This window comes from Chrysemys picta, chromosome 1 (assembly GCF_011386835.1).
Source record: "Chrysemys picta bellii isolate R12L10 chromosome 1, ASM1138683v2, whole genome shotgun sequence".
NCBI lineage: Eukaryota > Metazoa > Chordata > Testudines > Emydidae > Chrysemys > Chrysemys picta.
Window position 1 is genome coordinate 120,579,965 of NC_088791.1, and position 15,321 is coordinate 120,595,285.

The 15,321-nt window shown below is 42.4% G+C and overlaps 1 protein-coding gene across 1 annotated transcript in view; it reads right to left on the reverse strand.

The window, feature by feature from the left end:
• Positions 1-14,744, reverse strand: part of ETNK1 (ethanolamine kinase 1) — a 54,549-nt gene extending 39,805 nt beyond the window's left edge. The window contains exon 1 of the mRNA XM_005296611.5: positions 14,412-14,744. Within this exon, the coding sequence (XP_005296668.1) occupies positions 14,412-14,567 (156 nt within the window). The 5' untranslated portion in view covers positions 14,568-14,744. The remainder of the gene's footprint in view (positions 1-14,411) is intronic.
• Between the last annotated feature and the right edge of the window lie 577 nt (positions 14,745-15,321).

The window sequence follows — 15,321 nt, forward strand, 5'->3', positions numbered from 1 at the left end:
GTAGCAAAAACTAGCTCAGTTCTCTAAGGTTTCTATACAGTGGATTTACCAAAACAGTGGTGATGGTGGGGGTTAAAAAGTTATCCATAGACATTAACAGTGACTGAACCAGGATTAGGAACCATATCTAGTGTGTTCCTAGGGCACGTTATTTGCTCTTTTCCCCACATCTTACCCCAAAAGAGTGGCTCAGTTTTTTTCCAGAACAGGGGTCGGCAACCTTTCAGAAGTGGTGTGTCAAGTCTTCATTTATTCACAGTAATTTAAGGTTTTGCATGCCAGTAATAAATTTTACATTTACAAGGGCGGCGGATGGAACCCCAGACTGGCAGCGGGGTGAGCGGACCGGTGGCTGGGACCCCAGGCCGGCAGTGGGCTGAGCGGCTCAGCCCGCTGCCGGTCTGGGGTTCCATTCGCCGGCCCCTGCCAGCCAGGGGTTCCGTCCATCCAGGCCGGCAACGGGCTGAGCGGGGCCGGCGAGGGGGACCCCAGGCCGGCAGCAGCATGCCACAGTAAATCAGCTCATGTGCCGCCTTTGGTGCACATGCCATCGGTTGCCGACCCCTGGTCTAGAAGGGCCACACTCCTAAGGATGGAAGGGTAGTTCTTGGTCTCTCTTCAGGCTGTCAAACAAAGGTCCAATAACAACTGGCAGTTTTTCCCCTGTGGATGCTTACATAATAGGCATTTGATTAAGACCACCAATGTACTTTATATTAGAATATAACACTTGACCAATCATCCAAAACCACACTTCAAAAAGCTCTTCGGGCCTTTTTGCTGTCAGAATAATTGTGCACTACCAGTCAGTGAATGTATGGCTGAAACCTAATCAATAGGGAATTTTTTTTCAATTTTAAGACTGTTCTTTTAATTTGTTTAAAAGTTAGTTTAGCCCTCTCTAACATTCATTTTTATTTCTATGGCAGGAATGAGCTAGAGTCCTCTGATGCAGACTATATCACCTTGCTCAAAGTCCAAACCTAAAACGTTCAAATCTAACTATGAAATGAGCGAAAGAACTCTGATCCTTTTAAACAACCTTCTCCTTTTAGAAGGATCAGTTTCCTAAACCAGATTAGCGAATAAGGTGAACAATCATTTTTAGCTACTCTTCATGTTCTTCAATTCCATGCAGGCTCTTCCTTTCTTTCCTTTATCCCTGGCAACACAGCTGAGGCCTCTCTAAGAGTGAATTTCTAGATCAGAGGTGGACAAACTACGGCCCGGGGGCCACATCAGGTCCTTCAGACATTTTAATATGGCCCTTGAGCTCTCGCCAGGGAGCAGGATCTGGGGCTTGCCCCGCTCCATGCAGCTCCCAGAAGCAGCACCATGTCCCCCCTCTGGCTCCTACGGGTAAGGGCAGCCAGGGGGCTCCATATACTGCCCCTGCCCCAAGCACCACCCCCGCAGCTCCCATTGACCAGGAACCGTGGCTAATGGGAGCTGCAGGGGTGACACCTGCGGACAAGGCAGTGCGCCGAGCTGTCTGGCCAGGCAGGAGCTGGAGGGGGGAAACATGCCGCTGATTCTGGGAGCTGCTTGAGGTAAGTGCCGCCAGGAGCCTGCACCCCTGATCCCCTCCCGTGCCCCAACCCCCTGCCCAAATCCCCCTCCCGCCCTCTAAACCCCTCGGTCCCAGCCTAGAGTACCCACCTGCACCCCCAACACCTCATTCCCCAGCCCCCACCCCCTCCAACACTCCAAACCCCTGACCAGAGCCCCCTCCCACACCCTGAATTCAACAGCCCGCACCCCCAGCCAGATCCCTCACTCCCACCCCCAATTTCATGAGCATTCATGGCCAGCCATACAATTTCCATACCCAGATGTGGCCCTTGGGCAAAAAAGTTTGCCCACCCCGTTCTAGATCCTCTCCTTGTATAAGGGACAGATTAACATTAAAGCACAGCTTAAAAAAAAAAAAAGGCAACTCAAAATATTAAGGTCCAATGTTTCTATAAGTTATTTTTCCTCATACAGTGATTTAAAAAATACTTATGAATTTAAGCTACAGTGCAACAAGCCATGTTTTGTAATTTTTATAATACTAAGCCATGTGTAAGTGAGCCATCAGTGCATAGGGCCAAAGTCCTTGTCAAATATAATACACCCAAGCTACACAGTAATGGTCTAGGAATGCACACCCTGATGTGGCTGTTTTTTAAACTGAGACTACAAGGCAAGCGTGCAGTTGCTGCTCCATCTGGTCATATTATGCAGTTTTTTTTAAACTGTAGGCAATTAAGGTATTCAGGCATTGTCAGGTGATCAGAAAGTACATGCTAACTCAGCCTGAAAGATCTCATCTGTTGCATAAACAAGATGTCACCACGGGGTGTGTTATTTAGAGCACACCTTCGGTCATTAGTGCTTTATGAAAAAATGTTCTATTTAGAGATGACTCAGACGTGTTCTATTTTCTTCTCCGTTTTTCTTCAGTCATCTTTATCAAAAGTATTTGAAGGCAGCCATCACTGTGATATTTAAGTTCCTGAAGCAAGTCAGAGTCCCTTTATAAGTAATATCAAATTCCTCCACAACAACTAATTGTGCTGCCAAGAAGAGGATTATGACTAGGGATTCTATAAATCAGTTTGCCATGGAAAAACAAGGGATGTGTGTTTTTACAGAGAATGTTTGGTTTTTATATTTTGTGAAAAAATAAAAACATTAGGGCTGCCAATAATCTCAGTTAATGCATGCGAGCAACGCAAAATAAATTAACTAGATTAAAAAATAGTCACGATTCATCGCACCGCTAAACAATAGAATAATTTAAATTTATATAAATATTTTGATGTTTTTCTACATTTTCAAATATATTGATTTCAATTACAACACAGAATACAATGTGTACAGTGCTCATTTTATATTATTTTTTATTACAAACATTTGCACTGTTAAAAAAAAAAAAGATAAAAAATAATATTTTTAAAAATCACCCCTAAAGACCAGGTCACTGAGTTTGGTGAGGTCAAATTTCATGTTGATGGTAATATGCTGTTCTGTAGATTATGTTTGAGGGCAGGCAACTATAGAACATATGGAAAGCACTAAACTGAATGAAAACTAACGAAAACAAGGAGGCTAAAACAGCATGGCCAACAACAGCAAAAAACAATGCACTGTGTCTGGTTCATTCTATTAATTTTATTATAATGACTGATGGCACTGGGAGGCTTCAAATTTGCTTAAAATTGTAAATATATCAATAAAACATGTTCAACTGATATCTATATCTATCTATCTATATACATAGATATAGATATATATATTGTGACTAAGGAAACTAAAATTCAGCGTTTCATTTTAATTGTGGAAAAACATGGATTTATATGCTTTATCAGAGAACTGGGGGGGGGGGGGGGGGGAGGGAGGTTTAAAATCACAAAAAACTAGGATCCCTGATTATGACTTAAGGTGAACATACATACAGATGAACACTCAGACTACAATAATTTGTTCTCATAAAAATGTCCTTAATAGTAATAAAATGGGAAATATGATGCATTAGTAGAAATGTTGCTATTAAGAGTTTAGATTTCCCAGGAGACATCAGCAGATCTTCAAGTGCACTGCAAGGGACAAGACCAAAAATATTACCAACAATCAAGACAAAACATGCTTAATATCATATCACAAGCTGTTTAAAATGTTTTAGTATTTCATTGATATACACTTGTGAAAAATTAAAATGAAAAAGCCTTTATTTTTTTTGACTATATATAAGGGCTGTCAAGCGATTAAAAAAATTAATCATGATTAATTGCACTGTTAAACAATCATAGAATACCATTTATTTAAATATTTTTGGATGTTTTCTACATTTTCAAATATACTGATTTCAATTACAACAGAATACAAAGTGTACAGGACCCACTTTATATTTTTAATTACAAGTATTTGTACTGTAAAAAACAAAAGAAATAGTATTTTTCAATTCACCTCATACAAGTACTGTAGTGCAATCTCTTTATCATGAAAGTTGAACTTACAAATGTAGAATTATATACAAACAAATGCACTCAAAAACAAATAAAGGTAAAACTTCAGCGCCTACAAGTCCACTCAGTCCTACTTCTTGTTCAGCCAATCGCTAAAATAAGTTTGTTTACCTTTGCAGGAGATAATGTTGCCCGCTTCTTGTTTACAATGTCACCTGAAAGTGAGAACAGGCATTCTCATGGCACTGTTGTAGCCGCTGTCGCAAGATATGAATCTTCAGCGCATCTGGCACATAAATATGTCCCTTCATGCTTCAACCACCATTTCAGAGGACATGCGTCCATGCTAATGACAGGTGCTGCTCGATAACGATCCAAGCAGTGTGGATTGACGCATGTTCATTTTCATTATCTGAGTCAGATGCCACCAGCAAAAGGTTGATTTTTTTTTGGGTGGTTTGGGTTTTGTAGTTTCCACATCAGAGTGTTGCTCTTTTCAGACTTCTGAAAGCATTCTCCATACCTCATCCCTCAGATTTTGGAAGGCACTTCAGATTATTAAACCTTGGCTTGAACGCTGTAGTTATCTTTAGAAAACTCACATTGGTACCTTCTTTGCGTTTTGTCACATCTGCAGTGAAAATGTCCTTAAAATGAGCAACATGTGCTGGATCATCATCCAAGACTGCTATAACATGAAGTAAATGGCAGAATGCAGGTAAAACAGAGCACGGGACATACAATTCTCCCCCAAGGAGTTCAGTCACAAATTTAATTAACACATCATTTTTTTAACGAAAATCATAAGCATGGAAGAATGTTCTCTGGAATGGTGACCGAAAAATGAACGGGCATACGAATGTTTAGCATATCTGGCATGTAAATACTTTACAATGCCGGTTACAAGAGTGTCATATAAATGGTGTTTTCACTTTCTGGTGACATTGTAAAGAAGAAGCAGGCAGCAGTATCTCCTGTAAATGTAAACAAATGTATTTGTCTTAGTGATTGGCTGAACAAGAAGTAGGACTGAGTGGACTTGTAGGCTCTGAAGTTTTACATTATTTTGTTTCTGAATCCAGTTATGTAACAACAACAAAATCTACATTTGTAAATTGCACTTTCACGACAAAGACTGCACTACAGTACTTGTATGAGGTGAACTGAAAAATACTATTTCTTTTATCATTTTTACAGCGCAAATATTTGTAATGAAAAATATATACTTTTATTTCAATTACACCACAGAATACAATATTATGAAATTGTAGAAAAACATCCAAAATATTTAATAAATTTCAATTGGTATTCTATTGTTTAACAGTGATATTAAAAAAATCGTGATTAATTTTTTCAAGTTAATCGTGTGAGTTAACGGCGATTAATCGACAGCCCTAATATATACACACACACACTTTTCTGTCCCCATTCTACTTTTTAAACGTCAGAATAAGCCTGTTTAATAGAAGAAAGTTCAAAATAGTTTAGCCACAACCAAAACACTTAAAATCTGAAGCCATACAATAGCCATAACACACACCAGGAAAGCTCCAGAACAGAAAAGGAACACAGATGAAGACAACCAAGGAAAGGAGGTAGCGGCCCAAATCAAGAAAGACAATCAATCCTATGGGTGATGGAAGGAGAACAAGGAGGAATAGGAGTAAAGGTGGCATGGGGTATAAAATAGAAAGAAAAAAAGTTATTTCAATAACAAAAGTAGGAATCTTACTAGCAGAGTCCTGGCTTAGGTGGTTGTACTTGGTACCTACAATACAAGAATTACATTCTCGTGCAAACTGTCAAGCCTAAAAAGCAAATATACTGATGAATGCAAGTAATCAAGCATCGATGGGGGGAGGGGTAGCTCTACAAAGTAAGTGGCCGATCACTATAAATCCTGAAGAGATCTAAGACACAGGTGCTTTCAAGAAGATCTAGAGGAAAGTGATGATGACTTCATGATACAAGTACTTACAGTCTTAGCTAGATGTATCAGGTATCATACAAATCTAAACAAAAAAAAGTGTGTAAATAAATCCATCATTTTGATTTACATTAATTGATGCTTGCTGTTAGAGGGTACAGAAGATAAGAGGCTTTCATCAACATCCTCACCACCCTATGCTGGAGACATGGGGGACACTGCACTGAAACAAGAGAAATGGTGGATAGATATAGGGGGAGCTACCCTCTGCCCCAGAATGTTAAATTGAGTGGTGGTAACAAAGGTAAAATAACCAATTAAATCTTCTAAAGCATCCCTGTTATGAAATGATCCAATACTTATGGCACAGGTCTTTGACAGGGTGCATTATGGGGATTTTGAGTTGGCATTTGTCAGAAGGGCAAGTGGAATTTCCATATTGGAACAGACCCATGATCAATTCTGAGCTAAGATGGGAGATCAGTCTCCTGTACTTATTTTATCCTTGGTCTCTGTCAAGATTGGTAACAAGGATTCCACTTGTGGTGGGACACCTGGAAAGCAGATGAAATGACCATCTTTATGTTACATAGGCCACCAAAACCAGTGACAAAGGTTTTCTTATTACTAATAAGGGTGTGACCAAACAGCTGAAGACATTAAAGAACTTAAAAGGAAAGTGGCAAGATTCACTCACTCACATGACCACACTGTACAAAGTCTAGGAGGTGAAAAGTTAATACTAGACAAGTGAAACTTCAAGTTTCCTTATGAAGTCATTATCAATTATCTTTTAGAAAAGTCTATAGTTTGTTTCATCCTTAATACTGACTGTAGCCAATTTCTGAATGATACAAGGAAGACCAAAATCAGCTGTTAGACCAGTGGAACAGAAGGGAATTTAGCTCAAGCAGCATAAATTTTGATGACACTGCTTTGGATTATTGTAACCAAAGCCAATGAAGCAAGAGGAAAAGCATTCTTAAGTATTTGGAGATAAAAATAGAAACAGTTCTATATTGCTCCTAGCTTTTTCCCAGGAGCCACTCTTCTTGTCAGATTTAAACACAACTACATGAAGAAAAATCTTTAGGTAAAAGAGGACTTTGTCTTTCCACACAACTGTTGGCAGAAAGAGGCAGTTTGATCATTTACTTTGGAATTCTTCCCTGTACGTGGATAGGGATATAGAGAAGCAATACAGAATGATTATTTCCTTATTTTGGAACCAATTCTGTATTATGCAACACTTATCACTAGGCTTTCCGATAAAAGCAAGCAATCATTCTGAAGCATTACAGTACACACATAAATAGTTAAGCAGGGGTTCTCAAACTGGGGGTCGTGGGGTTATTATGTGGGGGGTCGCGTGCTGTCAGCCTCCACCCCAAACCCTGCTTCACCTCCAGCATTTATAATAGTGTTAAATATTTTTTTAAGTGTTTTTAATTTATGGGGGGGGAGGGGTCGCACTCAGAGGCTAGCTGTGTGAAAGGGGTCACCAGTACAAAAGTTTGAGAACCACTGGGTTAAAGGATTTTCCTCCTTTGCTCAAATGTTAAGCTAACAATTATATTTGGAAAAAATAATTTTAAATGGACACACTAGTATAATATTTATAAATACAACTAATTACAAATAGTAAATGAAGGAATGATTAAGCAGCAGCAGACTATTCTAAAATGCAAGGCAATTGGAAGACACACTAAGTAACTTGGAATGGTTTTGCCCACTTCACATTCTTGCAAGTAAAAATTAGTAAATTTACTAAGTTAAACTTTGAACTTTCTACCCTTCCAACACACTATGCTGACAGTATGAATATAAAGAGCAAAGGTGGCTAGATGTAGAGTTCAATTATGAGAAAACCCACACTACTGACTAGTTCTGTCCACTCCTCAGCAAGTTCCTAGGCTACTCTGCTACAGTCCTACTACATTTCAGACTAGTCAAACCTGTATTCCACTGAATATATATCTCCAGCTTTTATTTCTTTGCTAGATGTGTGGTCCTTCTCTCTCTTCTGTCCCAGTAAAGCCAATACAGACTTTTCTCTCAAAATCTGTTTTGGTGTAGCACCCCACTGCACTGATCTTTGGAGCGGAAGTTTGTGTATGCACATTCTCGCTTCTACTGTTACTTGTGTGCAACATTTTAAAAATATACTAGACTCCAAAAGAAAATGGTGATTGAAGGAATCTCAGTATGAATAAAGTTCTTCAGTTGCACAAAGACAGAAGAACAAAATGACAAAATCTGAATACCTATTTTTAAGACCACAACTTTTCTACTTGGCTGAAAAATAATTTCCATTAGCTTCTTAGAGCAATTTTTATAGTTGTCTAAATATATATTTATTACATTAGTTATAGCATGTTCATGCTCAAAAGAACCAAGCATCAGTCTTCAGGGGGTTTCATTTTGTGAACTCTCAGCTTGGAACAGAGCCAGAATTATGAATGTGATATTCCACTGCTATAAACAGCACTAAAATCTTACCAAGAAAAAGGGTCAGCCGTTAAGCAATAAGGTTTCAGTTTCATTTACTTGTTCTCCTGTGCAAGAAAACAAATACATGAAACTGAAATGTGGAAAGGCAACTGGACTTGATGGCGTGTCTAATTATTATTCCTTTGGGACAGGAATATAGAAGTGGCTGCTTGTCTTCTTTAACTCTTGCATGGAGACAACGCAGATACCCAGGCTGTGGAGCAGACAAGTGGCTGCACTACTCAAATCACATAAAAACCTTAACTCTGCAAAGAGCTACCATCCAATATCCATACATTGCTCAACCTACAAGCCATATGAGAGGATTATAATGGGTAGAATATCACCAATAGTGGAAGGATAGCTGACTGATGACCAAGCTGGTTTCTGCTTAGGATATTCATGCTATGGCAAAGTTGCAAACCTAACTCAATACATCTAAAATGGTTTAGAATCTTGTTCATCTGTCAGCTGCTGATGAAACTGTGAACCGTAGTGCACAATTGGCAAGAACTCTGAGAAATAGCAAGATAGTCCAGGTCATCTCCTCCCTGCTTGAGGACAGACTTTTTTTGTTCAGGTGGATGGTCAAAAAAGTCAACAGCATGCTCACCAGAATGGATTGCCCCATGATTCTATCAGCCTTGCTGTTTAAAGTTCACACAGACATGCAAAGATTCATTTATGCAGATCTTTGTATCATCACCCAATCAGAAAGATTTGAGGACACTGAGCGCATTCTAACTGTCTCTCTGAGTATACCTGGAAAATATTATCACACATGGTTCCTGAATGCCAATCTTAGCAAGCCCCAAGTGTGCACCTTTCACATGAAAAACCCTCAGGCCATGCAAAAACTTCAGATATCATGGGATGGAACAATCCTTGAGCATTATGAGTATCTGGTGTACCTTGGGGTCACATCAGACTGAATGCTGACACTCAAAGAGCATCAAGAAGTTAAAAGAAAAAGGGAATTCCAGGAGTTGTGTACTGCATAAACTAGCTAATAAAAAAGGGGAGCTGACCCCCCCCAAAAAGTCTGAGCAACCAGTTTCACCCTGTGTTACTCAACTGCAGAGTACTGAGCCCCAGTATGGTCATGCTCCAGCCACACATACAAAATTGATATTCAACTCAATCGATCCTGTAGGATCATCACAGGGACTTTGAAAGACTCCCACACAGTTGCTATGGTGCCTTGAGGGAACTGCATCACCATCAGTGAGGCAGGATGCCTTCAGTCAAAAGGAGAGACAAAAACAAGTGCATGATCTAAGACATCCACTGTATGGACACATTCTACCACCCAAGAGGCTGAAATCCAGAAAGATCTTTGCCTCTGAAAATCTCTTACCCCAAAATACTACTGTGGTAAGTTACAGCGTAACAAATTGAAGGGGAATATTGATCATCTTTGAGAACCTGGTTCCTTTAGAACTTCCCCACCTCACCCCAGGTACTGACACTGTACGAACATACTGGTGTACTCTAAACTGAGACAGAGCTGGGGTGGCAAAGACTGGTCATAATATGACCAAGTAGAAGCTGAGGAATGGCTCCAAATATGAATGTGTACAGCCTTGGCAAACAGTTCAACATTATCTGACGCACTGCCCCCTGTCAACATCCTGTCCTCCTGAAGATAAGCTTTTGAAATAAGTGACACCATCGGGTCACACATAAGAATGGCCATACTGGATCAGACCAAAGATCCATCCAGCCCAGTATCCTGTCTTCCGACAGTGGCCAATGACAGGTGCCCCAGAGGGAGTGAACCTAACAGGTAATGATCAAGTGATCTCTCTCCTGCCATCCATCTCCACCCTCTGACAGACGCTACGGACACCATTCCTTACCCATCCTGGCTAACATCCATTAATGGACTTAGCCTCCATGAATTTATCTAGTTCTCCTTTAAACCCTGTTATAGTCCTAGCCTTCAGAACCTCCTTAGGCAACGAGTTCCACAGGTTGACTGTGCGCTGTGTGAAGAAGAACTTCCTTTTATTTGTTTTAAACCTGCTGCCCATTAATTTCATTTGGTGGCCCATAGTTCTTATATTATGGGGACAAGTAAATAACTTTTCCTTATTCATTTTCTCCACACCACTCATAATTTTATATACCTCCATCTTATCCGCCGAGTCTCCTCTTTTCCAAGCTGAAAAGTCCTAGCCTCTTTACTCTCTCCTCATATGGGACCCGTTCCAAACCCCTAATCATTTTAGTTGCCCTTCTCTGAACCTTTTCTAATGCCAGTATATCTTTTTTTGAGATGAGGAGACCACATCTGCATGCAGTATTCAAGATGTGGGAGTACCATGGATTTAATATAAGGGCAATAAGATTATTCTCCGTCTTATTCTCTATCCCTTTTTGAATATTCCTAACATCCTGTTTGCTTTTTTGACTGCCGCTGCACACTTCATGGATATCTTCAGAGAACTATCCACAATGACTCCAAGATCTCCTTCCTGATTAGTTATAGCTAAATTAGCCCCCATCATATTGTATGTATAGTTGGGATTATTTTTTCCAATGTGCATTACTTTACATTTATCCACATTAAATTTCATTTGCCATTTTGTTGCCCAATCACTTAGTTTTGTGAGATCTTTTTGAAGTTCTTCACAGTCTGCTTTGGTCTTAACTATCTTGAGCAGTTTAGTATCGTCTGCAAACTTTGCCACTTCGCTGTTTACCCCTTTCTCCAGATCATTTATGAATAAGCTGAATAGGACTGGTCCTAGGACTGACCCTTGGGGAACACCACTAGTTACCCCTCTCCATTCTGAAAATTTACCATTTATTCCTACCCTTTGTTCCCTGTCTTTTAACCAGTTCTCAATCCATAAAAAGATCTTCCCTCTTATCCCATGACAACTTAATTTACGTAAGAGCCTTTAGTGAGGGACCTTGTCAAAGGCTTTCTGGAAATCTAAGTACACTATGTCCACTGGATCCCCCTTGTCCATGTGTTTGTTGACCCCTTCAAAGAACTCTAATAGATTAATAAGGCATGATTTCACTTTACAGAAACCATGTTGACTTTGCCCACAATTTACGTTCTTCTATGTGTCTGACAATTTTATTCTATTTTTTTCAACTAATTTGCCCAGTCTGTAATTGCTGGGATCACCTCTAGAGCCCTGTTTAAATATTGGCGTTGCATTAGCTATCTTCCAGTCATTAGGTACAGAAGCTGATTTAAAGGACAGGTTACAAACCATAATTAATAGTTCTGCAATTTCACATTTGAGTTCTATCAGAACTCTTGGGTGAATGCCATCTGGTCCCGGTGACTTGTTACTGTTAAGTTTATCAATTAATTCCAAAACCTCCTCTAATGACACTTCAATCTGGGACAATTCCTCAGATTTGTCACCTACAAAGGACGGCTCGGGTGTGGGAATCTCCCTAACATCCTCAGCCATGAAGACTGAAGCAAAGAATTAATTTAGTTTCTCCGCAATGACTTTATCGTCTTTAAGTGCTCCTTTTGTATCTCAATCCCACTGGTTGTTTAGCAGGCTTCCTGCTTCAGATGCACTTAAAAAAAAATTGTTATTACCTTTTGAGTTTTTGGCTAGCTGTTCTTCAAACTCCTTTTTGGCTTTTCTTATTACATTTTTACACTTAATTTGGCAGTGTTTATGCTCCTTTCTATTTACCTCACTAGGATTTGACTTCCACTTTTTAAAAGATGCCTTTTTATCTCTCACTGCTTCTTTTACATAGTTGTTAAGCCAGGGTGGCTCTTTTTTAGTTCTTTTACTGTGTTTTTTAATTTGGGGTATACATTTAAGTTGGGCCTCTATTATGGTGAAGAATGTCCATGCAGCGTGCAGGGATTTCACTCTAGTCACTGTATCTTAAATTCTGTTTAACTAACCTCCTCATTTTTGCATCGTTTCCCTTTCTGAAATTAAATGCCACAGTGTTGGGCTTATGAGGTGTTCTTCCCACCACAGGAATGTTAAATGTTATTACATTATGATCACTATTTCCAAGCGGTCCTGTTATAGTTACCTCTTGGACCAGATCCTACACTCCACTCAGGACTAAATCGAGAATTGCCTCTCCCCTTGTGGATTCCTGTACTAGCTGCTCCAAGAAGCAGTCATTTAAAATATTGAGAAATTTTGTCTCTGCATTTCATCCTGAGGTGACATGTAACCAGTCAATATGGGGACAATTGAAATCCCCCAATTATTGAGTTCTTTATTTTGATAGCCTCTCTAATCTCCCTTAGCATTTCATAGTCACTATCACTGTCCTGGTCAGGTGGCTGATAATAGCTCTTGGGTGCAGTTTTGGAGCAACAAGCTATGATGATGATCGTGGGCAAGAACAAAAATATCCTCAAAAGAATATTTTTCTTAAGATTCAACCCAAAAATAACAAAAGCAAAATAAGGAACTGTAACAATTTTCTTTTCCATTCTTAAAAACCTGAGAGCTGTTTCTTGCACAACTGACCAAAACACATTGCACTGTACAAGGATTTAATGAAACGGAAAGGGTTCTTTTAAATCTTTAAAAATTGCCCATGTGTATCCCCCACTCCTGGAATAAAAATGCCACGTTGTTCCTTGTTGTGAGTGCACTTATCCCAGGAAGCAATAATCTAGAACCACCACTATAACTATTAATTAACTGTTCTTTAAGCAAAAACTAACTTTGAAATTGCCTGCACGTCCACTATAGTTATTTTCAACAAGTATAGCTGTTATACATTCATCTTACATTTACAGCTGATACTATCTGATACAATGCATGTTTGCTAAATTTATTCCCTTCTTGTGTAATTTAAAATGATTTCAGTCGAATTAAGATCCATTACTACAGAGCAGTCAGCTTTTACAGAGATTTATTCTTGCATCTGTTTCCTTGGGGAGCGTCACTAAAATTAAGTAAGAAATTTCCACACATTAACAACATTGGGAAACTATGTTTCAAAAATGTGTATCATAAATGCTGTAATATATTCAGGCTGCAACTAGCAACCACAGAGGCAGAGAGTGTTAAAACAAATCTCCAGCAAATTCCTGAGGCTAGATTAAGTATATTCTAGAAGCATAAGCTTCAGTAAGATTAGCTGGCCCCAGACAAATGATTCGTCATACCTACGAGCAAAGGCCACCTAACTAACTCAACAGGCAAAGTAATGGATTTTTTGAATCCAGAATTAGGAAAGAGACTAGGTAAGCTCAATTAGCAACTTAGTTTTAATTACATCAAATAGGGACGATACCCATCCACTTATCAAAAGGGGAGATAACCAGTACTGAGCCAAAACACAGACACCTTTCGGTATCAGTCTAACCGGCAGTTTATTTTCAAGTGTACTGAAACTGAAAGCGTGTGAAGGGAGATATACTTGGCAAATGGTGGCGTTCGCTACATCCTGCCTGCCGCTCACCGATGGAGGAGGGGGTCTTGGGCTCTGGTTGATAAGCGGCCTCCTCCCTACCCGCCCTGCGCGGCTCCCAGGCGCTAGCACTCACTCACTCACTCCCCCACGCCCCGAGCCGGCAGGGCAGCCGTAGCCAGCGGGAGGCTTTGCACAGAACAAGCCTTGCAGGCCGGGGCCTTTCCCAACCGGGCCCCGCCTTTATTAAAGCCCCGCACGCAGCAGGGACTGAGCCACGCGCACCGGATGGGCCTTTTAAACGCGACGCCTGGAAGACGGTCGCGGGGGGGGCAAAAAAAACCCTTCTGCCTTGAAATGAGCATATGGGGGCGGGGAGCTGGGGGCCCATTGGGGGAGGATTGGGGGGATCGGAGCGGATCCGGGGGCTGATTGTGGGGGGAGGAGCTGGGGGCTAATTTTGAGGGGGGGAAGCTGGGGCGCCAGGCACTGATGGGGAGGGGCCGGGAAGGCGTCAGCGCTGCACCCACCTGGCCGGGCTTCCTGGCAAGCGGGACTCAGCCCCAGGCCCGGTACCGGGGGGTTCCCCGCGCCCCCCATGGCCGCCCAGCCTCGGGCCGGGCCCCTCCCTAGCCACCCCCGCGGGGCCCCGCTAACCCCCCGGCCGATACCTGCAGCGTCACCTCCTCGGGGCTCCAGTGGGGCCGCAGACGACGCAGCAGCTGCAGGGCTCCGTCGCGGCAGCCGGGCCCATCCACGTCGCTCAGGGTGATGTCCAGCTTGGGCACCTCGGGGGAGCCGGGCGGGACGTGGATGTAGTTGGCCATGGCGGGCGGGCGGCGCTGGGGTCCGGCGGCGGCTCGTGACTCTGAGCGGCGAAACCTGCGGCTGGCGCTGGGCTGGTGCTGCTGGTGCTGGGGGAAATTTCCACTTCGGTCCCGATACAGCGGCTGCGGCTCCGCCTCCCCCGGCTCCGTCTGCGGCGCGGGGCAGCCTGGGAAAGTGGTGGGCGGGGTCGGCTCCCCGGACTGCAGCGGCCTCCTGCCCCGCCCGCGCCACCATCCAGCCCATTGCCGCCCGCAGCGCCTCCCGCCCGACACTGCCACCCAGAGCCATCGCCCGGCGGCTCCCCCCATCAACATGTCTGCCTCTTTCCTTCCCCACTCCCCCTCATCCCCCCCCATCTCCATGTCTGCCTCTTTCCTTCCCCACTCCCCCATCATCCTCCCCATCTCCATGTCTGCCTCTTTCCTTCCCCACTCCCCCATCATCCCTCCCCCCAATCTCCATGTCTGCCTCTTTCCTTCCCCACTCCCCCATCATCCTCCCCATCTCCATGTCTGCCTCTTTCCTTCCCCACTCCCCCATCATCCCTCCCCCCAATCTCCATGTCTGCATCTTTCCTTCCCCACTCCCCCATCATCCCTCCCCCCAATCTCCATGTCTGCATCTTTCCTTCCCCACTCCCCCATCGTCCCCTCCCCCCCCCCCATCTCCATGTCTGCATATTTCCTTCCCCACTCCCCCACTCCTTCCTGGCTGCCTCTTTCCTTCCCCACTCCCCCATCATCCCTCCCCCCA